Source organism: Alexandromys fortis, unplaced genomic scaffold, assembly GCF_014885135.2.
Source record: "Alexandromys fortis isolate MF-2015 unplaced genomic scaffold, M_Fortis_MF-2015_v1.1 scaffold_90, whole genome shotgun sequence".
Classification (NCBI taxonomy): domain Eukaryota; kingdom Metazoa; phylum Chordata; class Mammalia; order Rodentia; family Cricetidae; genus Alexandromys; species Alexandromys fortis.
Genome location: NW_026067985.1, coordinates 5,774,138 through 5,793,316, shown reverse-complemented (window position 1 = coordinate 5,793,316; position 19,179 = coordinate 5,774,138). Strand labels below are relative to the sequence as shown.

The 19,179-nt window shown below is 41.1% G+C and overlaps 1 protein-coding gene across 6 annotated transcripts in view; it reads right to left on the bottom strand.

Annotated features, from left to right (window-relative positions):
• The window catches only part of Golga3 (golgin A3), a 51,568-nt gene that overhangs the window by 28,350 nt on the left and 4,039 nt on the right, over positions 1-19,179 (bottom strand). For 4 of the 6 annotated variants that reach the window (XM_050158963.1, XM_050158966.1, XM_050158965.1 and 1 more), the window contains exons 2-8: positions 18,008-18,323; positions 15,531-15,803; positions 11,611-11,723; positions 9,119-9,765; positions 8,405-8,516; positions 4,476-4,782; positions 1,178-1,380 (exon numbers count right to left, since the gene is read on the bottom strand). In XM_050158963.1, coding sequence (XP_050014920.1) covers positions 1,178-1,380; positions 4,476-4,782; positions 8,405-8,516; positions 9,119-9,765; positions 11,611-11,723; positions 15,531-15,803; positions 18,008-18,143 — 1,791 coding nt within the window. In that variant the 5' untranslated portion in view covers positions 18,144-18,323. The remainder of the gene's footprint in view (positions 1-1,177; positions 1,381-4,475; positions 4,783-8,404; positions 8,517-9,118; positions 9,766-11,610; positions 11,724-15,530; positions 15,804-18,007; positions 18,324-19,179) is intronic. The other 2 variants (XM_050158962.1, XM_050158967.1) reach the window with 2 other exon arrangements.

Below are 19,179 nucleotides of genomic sequence, written 5' to 3'. Positions count from 1 at the left end.
TAAAGACAACAAAAAGAAAAGGACTGCCCTGCATCTTCCACCCCACTGAGTACTACAGAAAGCAGTAGTCAGGGGCAGAAGCAGCATGAAGAGCCCTAATTACAGACCATAAAAAAGCAGGAAGTTTCCAAAATCACCACACTCCTTGACTGCGTTACCTTTCAATTTCCCTGACTTACACATGAATTCAACTTCTTTGAATATTCTACACCTAAAGAGCATAGCAATTTATGTCTTCTTTCTTTCCTTTTTCTCTCTCCTCTTCTCTTCCTCTTTCTTTCTCATCCCTCTCCCTCTCCTCCCCCCCACCCCGAGACATGTAGCCTGGAACTTGCTTTACAGACCAGGCTAGCCTCAGAACTCACAGAGAGCCACCTGCCTCTGCCTCCTAAGTGCTGGGATTATACAGATATGTGTTTGCATGCTTGACTAAGCTAAATTTTCCAAAGGATGACTGAAAGTGCTATTTTGCATCTTTAATCAGTATAGTCAGTCAGGCCTGACCTTCAGAGTAAAATATATTCCAGAAACTTGCCTATTTCTCTTGCATGTTGCAAAGGCATAATGCCTAAGTAGAGCTTCCAGATAGTGCCATGTGAAACCATACACATCAGTGTTACTTCTGTCTAAAGGATACACAGACCAACACATCCTTTCACACATGCAAATTCAAAGACTGGCTTGTTTAGCTTCTGCTACAAAATAGGAGAGAGGTCCTGAAAGCCAACAGTTCAGGTAGGAAATATCTATTGGTCAAGGCCAAGCAGCCAGAGAAAGATCAAACTCTGACAAGGACTACCTGCCAAATTCTTTTTCATTCAAGAACATCACAAGAAAGAGACTCAAAGCACAGAGGACAGAAGGGGAGAGCCTCAAAGTCCAGGACATTTGTGTTTGAGGGCTCGGGTCAAAGGAAGATTGACCCTTTGGTTGAAAGGAAGGAATGAAAAGCTCTTGTAGAGGAGGGGTGTGGTTAGGAAGTAATCATCGGATACTAAACAAAAACATGTATATGAAATCTAAAACCATAAACACCTTTCCCCCCATTTTGGTAGCTTTGGATGTCTTGTCTCAGTCTCTAAGAGTTTTGGATGCCATCACACTCAGTTTAGAAACACCTTTGTAATGCAGGGGAAAGCACATGCCATATCCTTGAAAGAAGTTTTCTGCACTATACCTGGATGTGGGCCACCTCTCCCTGCAGCCTGACCCTGGCTTCCTGGGCCAACGCAAGCTGCTGTTGGTACCACTGCCGGGCATGCTGCAGTGATGTAATTTCAGCCTGTGATGCTTGTAGTTTGCTGGTCAGTGTTGTACGCTCCAGCTGTACTTGGTGGAGCTGACTCTGTAGGGCTGCCATCTGCTGCCGAAGGTCATGCACTGAAAGCAAGGAAGCACAGCCAATTCAGACTAACCAGCACTAACAAAAGCCACAGCTGATTGGTCATCTGACCGAAAGTTGAAGTCAATGGAGAGAAGCAATACAGTTGATGTTGTGTATGCAAAGTGGCTATGTTCTATAAAGTCACCAAAAAACAGCAGTGATGGACAGAGAACCACTGATCCCAGACAGATAGGGGATTCCTGTGAGTCCCTCAACATAACAGTTCTAGTAACTGATGAATGTATCTGTTCATTTACCTGCGAATTTGTTTAAACACACCTTATTTATGTTATTTCTTTCCTGAATTATTTCTCTATTATCTACTAATTACTCACCCATCTGTCATTTATCTTAATTATGATGAATGACTATAAAGCTCATGGCCAGCAGCTCTGTGGAAGTCAGCTACCGTGACAAGAAAGTTTCTGTAACCAGCTGTCTCCTCCACAGAATAGCTCAGAATCTCCTCACATACAGAACATCAGTATTTGGAGCCATTTTATTTTATTTTATTTTTTTCTAAAGATTTATTTATTTATTAAGTATACAACATTCTGCCTCCATGTATGCCTGCACGCCAGAGGAGGGCACCAGATATCATTACAGATGGTTGTCAGCCACCATGTGGTTGCTGGGAATCGAACTCAGGACCTCAGGAAGAGCAGCCAGTGCTCTTAACTGCTGAGCCATCTCTCCAGCCCCTTGGAGCCATTTTAAACAGCAAAACACCCCCTTAAGAAAGCCCCAGAGTGGGCATGTGACAGAAAACAGATACAAAAAGGACACTTGTTCACAGTCTGACTTGAGGGTAAACAAGAGATCTGAGTGTCACCTTTTCCTACAGAGTTGGAAGAACACATATCAAGTGACTCAAATCTTGGCTAATCCAGCAATGTCCATGAACAATTATAAAAGTCCTATGAGTAAACCTAGAATTACAAATAAAGTTAAGCTGGGAAGAAATTTGTTATAAAATCTGTAATGAACTGGGTGGTAGTGGCAAACACCTTTAATCCTGGCACTCGGGAGGCAGAGGCAGGCGGATCTCTGTAAGTTTGAGGCCAGCTTGGTCTACAAAGAGAGTTCCAGAACAGGCTCAAAAACTACAGAGAAACCCTATCTCGAAAAACCAAAAATTTAATTATATCCTGAATTTAGGAACTACTTGTCTTTTGAAGACTTTCTCCTTCATTTCTTTATTTTTATATGGTTACAGGGACTTGTTAAGTTGTCCAGGCTGGCCATAAACTTTTTATTTCTTCGATTAGCTTTCAGAGTAGCTGGGACTAAAGTTTTGAAGTTATGTGCCACTAAACCTGGTTTCAATGTTTTAAATGATACTGAGAGAGTCAGAGAGAGAGAGATGACCAGTTTTCTGGATAGTTTTATGCCAATTTGACATAAACTAAAGTCATCTGAGAGGACAAACTCAAGAAAATACTTCCATAAGATCAGGTCATAGGTAATCCTGTAGGGAATTTTCTTAATTAGTCACTGATGAGGGACGGCCCAGTCCATCTAGAGTAATGTCACCCCTGTGCTGGTGGTCCTTGGGTTCTATAAGAAACCAGACTGAGCAGACCAGGGGGGCAGGCCAGTAAGCAGTATTTCTCCATGGCCTCTGCATCATCTCTTGCCTCCAGGATCCTGGCTGTCTGAGTTCCTGTCCTGACTTCCTTCAATGATGAACAGTGATATGGAAACATAAGCCAAATAAACCCTTTCCTCCCTAAGTCATGGTGGTTCATCACAGCAATAGTAACCCTAAGTAGGATACAGTGGTACAAACTTTTTGGCTTACCACCTGAGAGATGGGAGGCAGAAGGATCCAATGCTCAAGGTCATTCTCAGTAACAAAGCAAGTTCAAGGCTAGCCTAAGCTACATGAGATCATGTCTCAAAAACAAAAACATAACAACAAAAAAGTATGATTTTTTTATTTCATCTTTTTATTTTATTTATTTTCATTTATTTATTTTTATTGAAAATTTCTGCCTCCTCCCAGCCTCCCATATCCTCCCCCCTCCTCCCACTCCCCCCCCTTCCTCTCCAGTCCAAAGAGCAGTCAGGATTCCCTGAAAAAGTATGATTTTTTTAAAAGAGAATTTATGATCCTTTCTTTTCATTGTTTCAATTCCAAAGTAATGAGACCTCAAAATACTGTCCACATCCAAATCATACACAGAAAGCAGCTACAGATCAGTGTAGGAACCTCCATACTAGACACAGTAAGCAACTCATCCCAAGTCTATTATGCCAGCCTAGGAACACTAGTCCAATGAAAATGGCAGTCCTCAAAGGAACAAAATTAACTCATCTAGAAAATTTCAGATTTTTTTTCCCCTGAGGAACTAGTTATCAAAAAATCGTCAAAGACTGAAAAATAGCAACTACTAAGGGACTGCTCTGATGCAGGTGGACTTTGCTCTGCTCTGGTGTTAGAAAGGAGCTTCTGGGATAGCAGCTCATCATTGTTCTCCTTAAGTCATCACAGCCTCACAGTCTCAGCTGAGAGCACAAAGACTAGACACGACCCTCCTCTGCACTGGACAAGAGCCTCACCTAAGAATTCTGTGTTTTTCTATGTCCTGAGGTCTTAGTCTTCAGTCCCAACCCCACTTCTCCCTCTCTTTGAAACTCCTATTCAAATAATATTTTCTTAATGTCTGTTTGGTATCAGGGTTTGGCTTAGGTGAAGACTGAAACCAGGGTATCTCTATGAATGACCTTCAGGTTAGCTCCTGAGAGTTACAGACCAACACACTGAACAAAGGGTCACTAATCAACAATATAGGCATTGCTCTTAAATATTTTAGATAACACATGAAATTCATAGGGATAAATGTAGAATAAACACACAGCTCAACTACTCCAAAAACACTAGGTTTAGGGGAAAAAAAGAGTAGAAAAAATTATTTCTAGTGGTCAAAAGCCCAGTCAATTTCTAAGATTACAATAGCTATTTTATGCGAAAGCATAGACTTTCTATTTACTTTAGTAATGTAGAGACTCTGTAGTAAATGCTAAGCTAACATGAACCTGAAGCTTCATCCACATGATCCAGAAAGCACATTTGGGCTGCAGACCTTACCTGTGTTGTCCTTGCTGAGGATGTTTCTCTGCATGTCCTCTACTTTGGCCATCAGTCTCTGATACTGCTCCTCTGCCACTTGCAGGTCATTGTTAGAGGATGCCAGGCTGGCATTTTTAGCTTCTAGCATGTTCTGCAGGTCAGTCATGGCCCGTTCCAGATCCCAGCAAGATTGCTTCAAAGTGTTCACTTCAGAACTAAGGGAGTCTTGCTTCTGCTGGCTGCTGTGACTGTGCTCTACCTGTGCCTGCAGCCTTGTGCTCAGGGCAGCAAGCTGGGCCTGTAGCTCAGCCTTCTCTTGAAGTGCCTGAAAATATCCCAAACGACCACAATGGCTTTCATAAAAACAAGTCACTTCTATCCACTGTTTTAACAAGGCTGCTGAAACTTATTACATCTACAATTAGTGTTACTTAAAACATTCTACCATCAAACCAGTCACTTAAACATGACAGTTAGCTATCCCTCATATCAAAGAAGTTGAAAGATCCCTAAGAAATAAAAGCAGTCAGATTCTGATCACTGAAGAAAATCTGCAAAACATCTGCAGAAAAATGCTGCTGTTGTAGAAACTCCAGGGCTGCGCCAGGGCAGATGGAAGAGTGGCACTGAGTAACTACAACAATGCCACAGGACAGAGCATATAGAGCAAACTTAGCCCAGGAGCTACAGAGGAGCCATGAGACAAGTGAGGGCTGGGTGTGTTACTCGGTGGTAGAGAGTTTGGGTAGCATGCAATAGGATCCCTAGCACCACAAAAGGGGGGGGTTGATAAATAAAAACTTAAAAAGACAAAGACCCAGCCACCAGCACATTTTACTCACCCCAAGTCTAAGAGTATGTATAGGAATTCAAGACACTAAAGAAAATTGTGAAAACAACATATTCAACAGAACAAACACCAAAAGGAACTGAAATAAATCAGTAAAACTCAACAAGATTTTATTTATTTGCAGTGATAGGGATTAACCCCAGGGACTTATGCATGCTAGGCAAATGTTCTAACTCTGACCTGCACACCAGGTCAAGAGGAATTTAGAGCCAGTATAACTGACATCCACATAAAACTGCCAGAGATCTATGTAGCTCTTGAGTTTAGCAGGACCCACTTCACAGGAACATCAGAAAACAAAGCAAGTGAAGGTACTCAGACCAACCTCAGAACTGAGTACACAGAGGAAGCATGAATGTAGGCGAAAAAGTTACATTCTGAATTAGTACAGAAAACTGTGGGCAACCAAACATTACTCTTAAAACCTCTTACATCACCTTTGAAGACTGTTTTATGTATAGCTAAATTAACTGACTTATGCCTAAGGAATTTTTTTTTTTTTTGATTTTCGAGACAGGGTTTCTCCGTAGCTTTTGGTTCCTGTCCTGGAACTAGCTCTAGTAGACCAGGCTGGCCTCGAACTCACAGAGATCCGCCTGCCTCTGCCTCCCGAGTACTGGGATTAAAGGCGTGCGCCACCACTGCCCGGCTTGCCTAAGGAATTTTTAAGCATGACATATGTACTTAGCAAAGCAATTTAATCTCACTGCCACACATGGCTTTTCACACTGTAGTGTGTGTTTATAGCCTCAGGTCTCTTGCTATCTCAGCATGTCTATGTAATGATCCCCCTCATAAAGTGTATAGCTGAATTCCCCTGAACAGACTCATTCTAAACTACTGACAGAAAGAAAAAAATCTAGTTCTCTGCTATTGAGAAAAAAATAAACAAACAAAATTTAAAACAAGCCAGTCATGGTGGCAAAGGCCTGTAGTCCAAGCCATTGAGGGGGGCAGGTATGAGGTTAAAGAGCTCAAGGTTATCCTTAGCTCCATAGCAACTTCAAAGCCACCCTGGGCTATATGAGAATTGTCTCAAAACAAAGAGAGAGAAAGGGGGAGAAAAGGAGGAAGAAGAGAAGAGGAGGAGAAGGAGGAGGAGGAGGAGAAGAGGAGGAGGAGGAGAAGGAGGAGGAGGAGAAGGAGGAGGAGGAGAGGAGGAGGAGAAGGAGGAGAAGGAGGAGGAGGAGAAGAGGAGGAGGAGAGAGGAAGTTGAAAAAAACCTGAAAAACAAGAAATGAAAAACCAGGAATCTAAAATGGCTGAAAGACACTTAAGGAAATGCTCAACATCCTTAGTCATCAGAAAATGCAAATCAAAACAACTCTAAGATTCCATCTTATGCCTGAAAGAATGGCCAAGATCAAAAACACTGATGACAACTTATGCTGGAGAGGTTGTGGGGAAAAGGAAACACTTCTGCATTGCTGGTGGGAATGCAAGCTGGTACAACCCTTTGGATGTCAGTGTGGCAATTTCTCAGAAAATTAGGAAACAACCTTCCTCAAGACCCAGTAATACCACTTTTGGATATATATCCAAAGGATGCTCAATCGTGCCACAAGGACATGTGTTCAACTATGTTCATAGCAGCTGTTTGTCATAGCCAGAATCTACAAACAACCAAAATGCCCCTTGATTGAAGAATGGATAAGAAAAATGTGGTACACTTACACAATGGAGTACTACACAGCAGAAAAAAATAATGAAAGCTTGAATTTTGCAGGAAAATGGATGGAGCTAGAAAACATTATTTTGAGTGAGGTAACCCAGACACAGAAAGACAATTATCACATGTACTCACTCATAGGTGGTTTTTAAACATAAAGCAAAGAAAACCAGCCTACAAACCAGAATCCCAGAGAACTCAGACAACAATGAGGACACTAAGAGAGACTTACATAGATCTAATCTACATGGGAAGTAGAAAGTATAAAAAGACAAGATATCCTGAGTAAGCTGGGAACATGGGGACCTTGGGGGAGGTCTGAAGGGGGAAGGGGAGAGACAGGGAAGGGAGCAGAGAAAAATATAGAGCTCAATAAATATCAATAAAATAAAATTTGAAAAAAAGAAATGAAAAATCATTTTTTAAAAAAAAATAAATTTATGTATGTGTGTATACACATGGGAGTACCCACAAAGGACAGAAGAGGGTATGCTAGATCCTCTAGGGCTGAAATTATAGGCAGCTGTGCAGCTGCCTGCTTTGAATTCAAACAACCTTGGGTTCTCTGAAAGAACAGTAAGTGCTCTTAACCACTGGTCAGCTTCTCCAGATTCCCCTCCCCCATAAAAAACAAGATACAGTAAAATTAATATCAGACAAAGCAGACCCTGGACTAGCAAGATAGCTCAGAAGGTAAAGTCACTTGCTTCCAAGCATGATGCTCTTAGTTTGATTCCCCAAACCCGTATGGTAGAAAGAACAAACCAAATACTGCAAGTTGTCTAGCATCCACATACATGCCAAAGCAGGTGTATATCCATCTCTACCGTATACACAAGCACAAACAAACAAATGTAATACCCTTTAAGAACTGAAAAAAAAAAACTATTAAAAAGTAAATGTAAGCTGGGCAGTGGTGGGTGCACGCCTTAATCCCAGCACTCGGGAGGCAAAACAGGAGGATCTCTAAGAGTTCGAGACCAGCCTGGTCTACAAGAGCTAGTTCCAGGACAGGCTCTAAAGCTACAGAGAAACCTTGTCTCAAAAACCAAAAACCAAACCAAAACAAAACAAAAAAAAGATAAGAAAGTAAATGCAGAAGCCACTGCAAAAAGTACTAATGGGGACAAAACGAAACTGTTACTCTATCAGAGAAATGTAAAGCCACCAGAAGAAATAAACTATTAGACTCTCAGGTATATTTAGGACATGCTCTTGGCAAATTCTGATGGAGAAAAAGGGAAAGAATGAATTAGTTATAACACAACTTTGTATATGACCAATATGCTCTACAGACAAAACGTGGAACATGGACAACTTGGCTGATGAATTACACTTAAGGATATCTATAAAATTACACACAGCAAAGACAAGAAGATATTGTTTTCAAAGATTTGCCTCATTAAGCAACAATCAAACACCCCTTACCTGACTGGCTTCTAAAGACAAAGCCTCCAGCTGTCCTTCAAGTCTCATTTTATCTTTAAGAATCTGCAACATTTCATCCTGTGTTTCAGCAAGAGAGCTCTCCATGGACATACTAGGGGTCAGAAGTATAAAGTCAGGAGATGAGAATTTAATAGTTGTTAATCCTTTATCCTTCTTCATATTTCTACATACCCCTTCTGCTTCTCCTGTTTTCTGGACCTTTTTGTTTTTGTTTTGTTTTTGCTTTTTTAAAAGATAGAGTCCTTCTATTATGTAGGAAATACACAGGTCCTCTGTGACCTGAAACTCTCTATGAAGTCTAGACTGATTCTGAACTTACAATTCTCCTGCCTCAGTCTCCTAAGTGCTTGGTTCATGGGTATGGATCACTAACACCCACTTCCTCCCAGATTTTAAAATAAACAAGTAAAAAGTCTTTACAGTGTACTTAATTTTATGCTCACGCCTCCTATAAAAGAACATGCTCCAGAAGCAGGAGTTTATAAGCACCTTCCCAGGTGCTTAAGAGATAGGTTTATGTGAATATGAGAAAATGGATGCTTTTCATACCACACAAGTGGTTTAGTAATGACTCTACTTATAAAGTGACAGAGCTCTGAGTAGTTGAAAAGCCAATGTAAAGATTGGGGTGCATTAACAAAAACACCTGGCACAAGAGTGGATGAGAGCCCAGAGTCAAAGCTGCTGCCTTACCTGCTGCAGACACTGTCTCTGCGGCTCTGTACCTCCCCGTTGACTTCCTGGTTCTGATCCTGGCACTGGGCTGCTGCAGATTGTAGTACATCTTTAATCGAAGGAAACTGGCCCAGGGCGTCAGCAGAAATCTCCTGGCCATCAACCATATAAGCTGCTCCCGGCATGCCCACATTAGCCAGGACACTGCAGGCCCCTCTTGCAGAGAAGCTGCTGTGTGAGGAGCTGTCACTTTCATTTCCATCGGCCTCCAACACACTATCCCCAGTCAGTGAGGTGCTCTCTACACGGCTATCAGTCTCAGGTGACGGGCTAACCTCAGACACAACTGAAGTGCTGCTTCTACTCTGTTTCAGGGAAGCTCCAACAGCATCAGCAGTGGATCCGAGGCCACCAGAGCCACTTGAATCTTCAGTTCTGTAGTCAGCCAGACTCCGAATCTTGCTTGATTTGGAACTCTTTTTCTCCTTAGAATGCGCCAGCAGCCCTAAGCTGCCTACCTTGGGCCCTCGAGGAACACTGGTACGCAGGAAGGAATACTCTTTTGTCACAGCTACAGTACTGGCTCTTGGCAAATTTTCTGGATTTAACATGAGCTCAGGATCAAGTGTACTAAAAAGTTTCATTTTTGTTGCAGGTTGACTGAACTGAGAAGAAAACAAAAGTATAAAATATGATTAAGATTAGCAAGCAGTGTTCTAAAATTATCATCCATAAAGCATGTGCCAATGAACATTCTTTCTACCAATGGCAGTCGGCCAGACCCTTAGAATGTTGGGTGCAGCTGATCTTTTAATTGTCTTTCTCTCACCACTCAGGTTACATTGAGTAATCAGATTTGACCTTCCGGGGCCTGAAACACATCCTTTAATAGCCATCCCTGGAAAAACATTTTAAAGTGAGTAACATAACAATTCCTGCTCATCTAACTTTCTTGGCAAAACTTTCCTGGCTATCGTCCTGGTTAGTTTCTCAAATATAGAGAAAAACTATTTTTTTTTTCAAAAAGTCCTATTAAATTAGGTCAACTTTAGTTTTGAAATTATTTTAGTTTTTAGTTTTGAAATTATTCAAGCGGTAATAAGCATCTTTACTCTTATCTGCTTATACATACCTCACCAAAGACATATTGTACCCTTTCTAATTGGGTGAGGAGGATGGTGACACAGGGGTCTCATAGTTCAGGCTGATTAAGAACTTGTGATCCCCCTGCCTCCATCGTGGTACTAAGGTAACTGTGTTAAAGCACCCAACTATGTGAAACTCTTGCTCCATTTTAAATTGTTTATTATCATTTTAATTCCCAGCTAATTTTTTTAATCATTTTTATTGTTGTAAATTATCTTTTCCAAGCGATCACGGTACGATAATTACTGAATTTTCCCATTAATAAACAGAAATAATAAAGACACTTTCTTTTCTTTCTTTTTTTCTTTTTCTTTAAGACTTATTTATTATGTATACAGTGTTCTGCATGCATGAATTCCTGGAGGCCAGAAGAGGGCATCAGGTCTCATTATTGATGGTTGTGACCCACCACGTGGTTGCCAGGAATTGAACTTAGGTCTTCTGGAAGAGCAAGCAGTCAGTGCTCTTAACCTCTGAGCCATCTCTCCAGCCCCCAACAGACAATTTCTTAAACCAAATTACATCTAATAATGGTTTTGAGTTCATTATTCATAGTCTTCCAAGGCATCATCAATCTGCAAATAACACCAATTCTACTGTTTGTTAGGGTTTCTAACTCTTACATCATATACTAACTAGAAATTCCAAAATGGCCTGAGTGATATTTGGGATAAAGGAAAAAGTTCAGCTTTGTATGTCAACATAACTTTCTTTAAAAATTATTATTATTATTATTATTATTATTGTTTTTTTTGAGACAGGGTTTCTCTGTAGCTTTGGAGCCTGTCCTGGAATTAGCTCTTGTAGACCAGGCTGGCCTCAAACTCACAAAGATCTGCCTGCCTCTGCCTCCCGAGTGCTAGAATTAAAGGCGTGCGCCACCACCACCCAGCCTAAAAATTATTTTTATTTTATGTGCATAAGTGTTTGCCTATATGTATATCTGTGTGCTATGTGCATGCCTGGTGCCCTTGGAGGTGAGAAGAGGGTGATGGATGCCTTGGATATGGAGTTACAGAGGATTGTGGACTGTCATGTTGGTGCTGGGAATCAAACACAGATGCTCTGGAAGAAAAGCCAGTACCATCTCTCCAGCCCCAACATAACCTTCTCTCACAGGAAAATTTCCATCCTGACATTCTAACAAATTTATGTGATCCCAGGGGAGGGATGGGGGGAGGAATGACAAACATCCTAAACACTGCAGTTAAACATGTGCTAGAAACTGCTGGGAAAGAACACAGAAGGAAAGGGTGAGAGGGAGAAACCAGACAACTCAGATGTGGACTGGACAATCCAGAAGTAAACCAGAACTCACACAGAGGAAACAGGATACAGCCCAGACTCCAATCCAGGAGACTTACCCTCTCCTGCTGGCGCTTTACTCGGTACTGTAGCAGTTGTTCTTCCAGGCGCTTCCGGGCCTGCAGTCGGATCTGTTCCTCATTTTCCAAGGGCAATGGAGAAGCAGTGGAGCCTGCAAGGGAAATGACCATTGAGAAGTTGATATCGGGCAAGGTACAGAAAACAAGTTGGCAATCACAGTTTGGTTGTTTTAAATTTAATCACCAGTATATTTTAGCTTATAAACCACAAACAGCCATCTATATTTCATGACAGTTTCCAGACTGAGAAAAAAACTAGAGCCACAGTCACTGCATATAGATAAGATCTGCCATGATGGGCCTCTTCTCATAACAAAAGATATATTTTCTTATAAAGTTACATTCCCAACTATGAAGTTACATTCTCAATTGCTGTAATAACAAGCCATAACACTATAAAAATCAAGACCATATTTATTCAAACACTGTCTATTTACAAAACAGATTAGTTTTGCCATAGCACTTAATGCAGAGTGAAAACCTGGAAGGCTCTGCCTTTGAGGGCTAAGGACAGGCTGCATCAGTTTCCTGACAAATGAACTCAAAGCCAGAATTCATATTCAAGGAGAGTAAGCAAAATGAAAACTTTTAAATCAAAAAATGATTTAAAATGTTTAAAGCCTAACCTTTTGGGAAGTGAGTAGCCTAGAGTTACTGCAGCTGCAAACCCAGACAGCCTCTCTCCCAAGGGCTGGGTCTGCGGTTTGATCCTAAGAGCCAGAAGATTGTGAAACACCAGCAGAATACTAAGAGGTCAAAGGGGGGGGGGGCCTAATGCAATAATCCAACTATTTTATATACATCACCCTCTTCAGATATGGATTCTAAAGAAGCAATATTTTTATTTATTTTTTATTTTATTTTTTTGGTTTTTCGAGACAGGGTTTCTCTGTGGTTTTAGAGCCTGTCCCGGAACTAGCTCTTGTAGACCACGCTGGTCTTGAAATCACAGAGATCCGCCTGCCTCTGCCTCCCAAGTGCTAGGATTAAAGGCGTGCGCCACCACCGCCCGGCTAAGAAGCAATATTTTTAAAAAGATATTTTTCAAAAAGAATCTGTAAAATATGGACAGCTACCAGATTCACTAGGAACTTACCACCATGGTAAGCAATCTGTGCACTGACTTTTCAGAGCTACTGTAGTTCAAGTGGTTTGGCCATATGCATGACAAATTCAGGGGTTCTAGCCATTGCATAGATGCCACAAATCAGCAAACTGACCTGGGTTTAAACAACGCTAAAGCTCCATGACAAGCTGTATGAGATAGAGCTTTATAGGTCAGGATGACAGCAACTTCATACATTGTCACTAGCAAGGTATGAACTCCCTAGAATGGGGAGGTAAGATCAAATATGTAAGCTCATTTAAAAAATGTATAATTTTATTTATTTATTGGAGAGGTGGGAATATGCAAGTTCCAGGGCATGCTTGTGAGGTCAGGGGACAAAGTGCATGAGTCATTTCTCTTTCCACCACATGGGTTCTGGGAATTGATATCAGGTCCTTGGGATTGACTGCAAATGCCTTTAGCAGTTGAGCCATCTCATCAGACCCTAAATTTATGAACTATTTTTATTCTCTATGTGTACGGGCAAGTATATGTTATGACACGAGTGAGGAGGTTTGAGGACAACTTCGGAGAGTTGGTCCTCCCCTTACACCTTTACATGGATTCTGGGGACTCAAACTCAAGTCATCAGGCTTTGCTTCTTTATCTACCGAGCTACCGTCTGCCTACAAGACATCACTTGACTTAAACACTGGTACATTTTCAGAAATTTAAAATGTACTACAACACTGACAAAATGATGCCAGTGAAGAAAAAAGCAAATCATTCCAAAAATGACAGTAAAAATGTCCAACAGATAAAAAGATGTTCAAGTTCTTTGGCAACTGAAGTAAAACAATGTATCATTACCTCACCATCATGTATTAAAAATAATGCAGCACTGGGTACAGTGACACATGTCTGTGGTCTCAAACTACCTGGAAAGCTAAAGTAGAAGGATCACTTGAGTTTAAGAAGCAGATGGTAAAGGCAGGCAGGTGGTGACACAGGCCTTTAATCCTAGCACTTGGGAAGCAGAGGGGAAGAGATATTTGTGAGTTTGAGGTCAGCCTGGTCTATAGAGTGAGTTCTAGGTTAGCCAGGACTATACAGAGAAACCCTGTCTCAAAAAAAAAATCAAGACAAAACAAAAGAAGAAGAGAGGAGGAGGAGGAGGAGGAGGAGGAGGAGGAGGAGGAGGAGGAGGAGGAGGGGGGAGGAGGAGGAGGAGGAGGAGGAGGAGGAAGAAGGAAGGAAGGAAGAAGCAGCGGCGGCAGCTAGCCTGAGAACACAGACCTCATCTACAAAACTAACAGAAATGGATCAGTTTCAGTACTTGAAAATCAGAGGCAGGTAGATCTCTGTGAGTTTGAGACCAGTTTGATCTTCATATATACTTCTAGGGCTACATAGTGTGAAACCCTATCTCAAAAATAAAACAACACAACAACAAAAGAGCAAAAGTGTATGCAAGCCTGTAATCCCAGTAGATAAGAGACTGAGGCTGGAGAATCACAAACTCTATGATGGTCTTGCCTATACAAATTCAAGAATATCCTGGGATACAAAGCAAGACTCTCAGAAAACAAAAACAAAAACAAAACAAAACAAATAAACAAAAAAACCCCACAACAACAAAAAATAGCCCACCCCACCAAACAACAGCAACACACACACACACACACACACACAAGAAAAAAAAGAAAGGTAAGAAAGAAGAGTGTCTATATGGGGGGAAGTGTCTTCACCAGTTACTGGCAATATGACTATGTGGGATAAAACTAAAGAAATGCTTGATCCACAGAGAAGCAAGCATAACGGCACAAGGACATATGTGCCAAGATTCTAGCTGTTACAATGTCCATTATGGCCAAGGATTAGAATATATCAGGAAAGCCAGGTGATGGTGATAGTCCATGCCTTTAATCCCAGCATTCTGGGACATATGGATCTCTGAGTTCTGAGGGCAGCCTGGTCTACAGAGCAAGTTCCAAGAGAGTCAGGGCTACATAGAGAAACCCTGTCTCAAAAATCAACCAAAGGGCGGAAAGTAAAAGAAATACATTAGGTAACAGGGAGCTGCCAACACAAGTCGTGGGGGAGCCACAAGATAAAACCAAGTGTTTGAATCTTATAAAATTATTTAAACAATAGAATCCTACTTTAAAATTACCTTTTAAAAAGTATTTATTTTTAGGTGTGTGTGTGTGATTCTGAGTGCAGATAACCACAGGTGTGACATGAAGGCATGAGACCCTCTGGGGCTGGGGTTACTGAGCTGCTTGATGTGGATGCTGGGAACCAAATCTGGGAACTCTGTAAGAGCAGTAAATGCTCTTAATTGCTGAGCCATTTCTCTAGCCCCTAAGATTCCTTTTGTTTAATTATAGGGGTTTGCTAAGTTGATGGACTGGCCTCCAGTTTCAATGCTCCTGCCTTTGCTTCTCACAAGCAGCTAATTACAGCCATATACAGTTCGTTTTTAAAGACAATGATGAAAACTCTGGGTATGTTTATATAAATATGCAAAAGATCTTGTGAGAATCTGGTTTGCCAACTTAAAACGAAGCCCCTGCCTGTTGGTTGGCCACCCGTGAAGAACGACATGTGAGGTGTCTTTGTCAGGGAGTCTGACACTGTTGCTAGTACTGAATGGAAGAAAAGTTCCAACATCCAGAGATATACCTGACTCTTTAAAGGGAAGCTACATCATTAAGATCATCCCTTTGCCTCCCCTATTGGGTACTAAGATAAGACAGGACTGCTCACACAAGAGCAGCCAGGCACTGATTCCAAGTAGAAGATGCTGACAGCAAGGGGTGGGAAGAGTCCAGAGGGAATGGATGCTTACACAGTTGCGTTTCTTGCATGGGAAGACTGAGTCTGAGAGACTGCAAAGCTTCTTTTCTAACACTGCCCTCAGCACTAGTTCCCTGAGACATCCTTAGGTTGTCATGGAAACCATCCACACCTGCAGAGGCATCAGGTACCACTGGGCTTGCTGTGGGATCAAGAGACAATGGAGGGTCTGGGAACTGCCCATTCTGAGAGAGGGCCTCCTGGCTGGATCTATCTGGACTTCCTCCTTCTTTAAAAACGCTGTTGTTTACCTCAACATTGGCATCTGGAAAGAAAGAAAGAAAGAAGAAGAGTGTTAGGCAGTATTTGAAAAAGCTTAAGTCATTTCCAGGCACACAGCTATATGTAAGTCCCATGAGCACAGCATATCTACATCTTATAAGTCTGTTTTCTCTGACTCGCAGGAAATAGGCCCCATACCTGTCTCATGTCCTCACCTGTTTACCTCACCCTCCATACTAGGACTGTGGTATTTAATTCATGTTTCTTTTCCACTTAAATAAGAAAAAAAATTAAAAACCTTTGAAAGTCTATGTTTTAAGAGTGTGTGGGAGGGGGACAGAGGATTAAAAGAAATCTGAGAATTTTTCAATCACCTACAAGTGAGAGCAGGGCTAATCAGAGTCCACGCTCACATTTTCATGGACTGCTTTCAAAGTTAAGTTCAGAATATGTTCTCCTCCAAAGAGGTAGATAATCAAATCAGAGTGATTCTGCAAAAGTGAATAGAATCCAAACTTTGTTTTGGCTTGATGAATAAGAGATAGGTATTATAAAAACTCTACTCACAGCCAGGTGTGGCTGTTCATGCCTATAATCCCAGCACTTGGGAAGTACAAGCAGGAAGGTCAAGAGTTCATGATCATCCTTAACTATTTAGCAAGTCTGAGGAAAGTCTGGGCTCCAAGAGACCATACCTCAAAAACACTAAAAATTTTAAAACCTAGGTTTGCCTAAACCCAGGCTCAACCACTGTCATTACTGTACAAAGAACTAAAACACAGTTCTTCCTCAAAAGATGAAGACTTTTCAATTTAGACTTTCTTCTGCCTTCTCCTGGTGGGTAAACCATTTATCAGTGAGGGAGGGAGGGTTTATCCTAAGGAATTCCCAGGCAGAGTGACTTAAGATTTCACAAGCACTAATACCAATGGGTACCAAGATATATCCAGAGAACATACAGGAATATCACCCCTCCCCTTTTTTTGCTCAAGCTAAGTAAAAACAGGGTTGTTACTTACAAATAAAAGGTCCTGCTACTCATTGACATGCATCCTTGAAAAAGAAAGCCACAAGTAGGAGGTAGAGCACAGAAATCCTTAATGCCCAAGACCTGTTTACTGTAGGACACAGATGGCCCCACCCTGTCGGCTTTACTAAAGGCCACCCTTTGCTAAAGGGTGCAGGGATTCTGGCTCTACACTGTCACCCTTCATGAGAGGGTGCAGGGATTCTGCATTTCAGATACAAGTTACAAGTGGCTGATACCACTTTCTGATGTATAGATTGCTAAACAAAATGAGTTTTGAGCAACATATTACACCTTAAACAAAATCTAAAAGCAACAAGATCCAATATGTATGAAGACTTTGTTTCCAAATATAAGCTTAAATATATAGATCATAATGAACAGAAGACAAAAAAAGGCTATATCCACTTATCAGATGTTCACTAGGCAGTAGGGATTGAATCAGGGCTTCACATATGTCAGGGAAGCACTCTACCACTGAGCTATATTCCAGCATTTTTGGCATATTATATAGATTACTTCTTTAAACCCTCACAACTACCCTATGTATAGGTTCCATGAATCTCCCTGCATGGTAGATTTAAGTGGTTACATACATCACTTCTTTTAACATTCACAACTACCCTATGCATATGTACCATGATGATTCTTCCCGAAAGGTAGATCTAAGATGTGATTCCATACAAGAACACATTATCTTGGGCATGAATACCAGTATCTGCCTCACCCACTGCATGTTAACTTCTTGAACATCATTTTATAAGACCTACAGTGCAATTTCTGTCAGAACTAGTACTTAGTAATCTATCTTTTTAAGGTGTATATTACATTACTAGTTCCTGACTGCATGGGGTATGGGAATCACCTGATGTACAAACAATCCAGCAGCTAACAGAGAAATCATGCCTCAGGAATCCTAGACCACTAATCAGTTCCAGTTATTAAAACTTTGGTACCCAATCAACTAGGAAGGTATAATTTCAAGTACTAACAATAATTCACCAGTTGAGATCCACAGAAGCCTTCAGGAAGCAGCTTGGCTGCTGAACATGGTACAGACTAGAGACTGTGCTTGATCTAAAGTCAGCGCCAAATGAAAGTATCTGTAAGATGACTAAAGCACTCAGAGAATGAAAAGTTCATGTCCCCCTGCAAATCACAAGCTCAACACATCTTCTTGAAAATGAAATGCCAGGGTACAGAATGACCTGTTGACTTACACTGAGCTTTGGGTGGTTGGTCAGGCAGTAGTGACAGTGAGCCCAACGTCTCCAGTGAGGCTTCAGGGCAAGATGAAATATCACTGCTGGAATTGTCTTCCCAGAGGCCATACTGTTTAGCTGATGCACCATCCATGGTCAGCGCAGCCCAGGCTAAGACTCTGAGGAGCTAGATATGAGTCTGGATTAAGTTTGGTTTCTGCCATCAGCAACAACCCAGACCTTCTAGGAAGGATCCTACTCTGTTTTCCGTTTTCAGCGTAAGGTTTAATGTCTCACAAATGGCTTGAAGTCAAACCAAGTAATACCATGATTCCTAATAAGAGGAAGAAAAAATCCATTATGAAACATAATTTGTTAGATTTCAAGTAACAGTTACAAGATTCCCAACTTGTATAGAAAACAAACACAGATTTCTACACCACAAACAATCCTTGAGCACCTACATCATCCTAGGTTTTGAGGGCAAAATATTAAACCAGCCACACCTTAGCCCTTTCCTAAGGAACTGAGTGTCTCTCCTGGTCCCAGTTACAGAAGTTCTACCATGAATAATTTTCCAAGATTTTTAAAAAGAACTTGTTATCTGTTAAAAGTTGAACATGTACTAAGAAACTGAACTTTAAATCTTATTTAAGCTTAATCTGAATTTAAATAACTATTTGTGACCAGCAGCTTATAAACTAGACAGACTTAGCTGCTCATAAAACACCTGGAATGACCAAGCCCGAGGCCAAAGTTCCTACTAGGCAATTCCACTGCTGTAAACTATGCAACTCAGATCTAGAGGAGTGAAAATTAAAGAAGCAGTTGCCAAAGGATGAGATAATAGTATAGTATGCTAGATGGGGAGATCAGGAAGGAAGAGCCAAGAACACACAAAAAGAGCTGACTTAGAAAGTGGGCAGAGAGGGATCTTACAGCAGATGATCATCGACCTTTTCCTATTAGGAGGTTCAGTAGTCTTCTGACTCACTATGGCAGACTAAGTTTAGGAAAATAGAATTTCACCTTAAATTTGGCAATTAGTTATCAACTCTGGAGTGTGCTGATGATACTACTAACTCGTTTCCTTATCAAAAAGTAAGATTTAAATATGAGCTTCCAGGCATACTCTGTAAGAATGCTGGCATCTACATTCTTCAGAATAAGTTCCATATTATTCTTTCTGT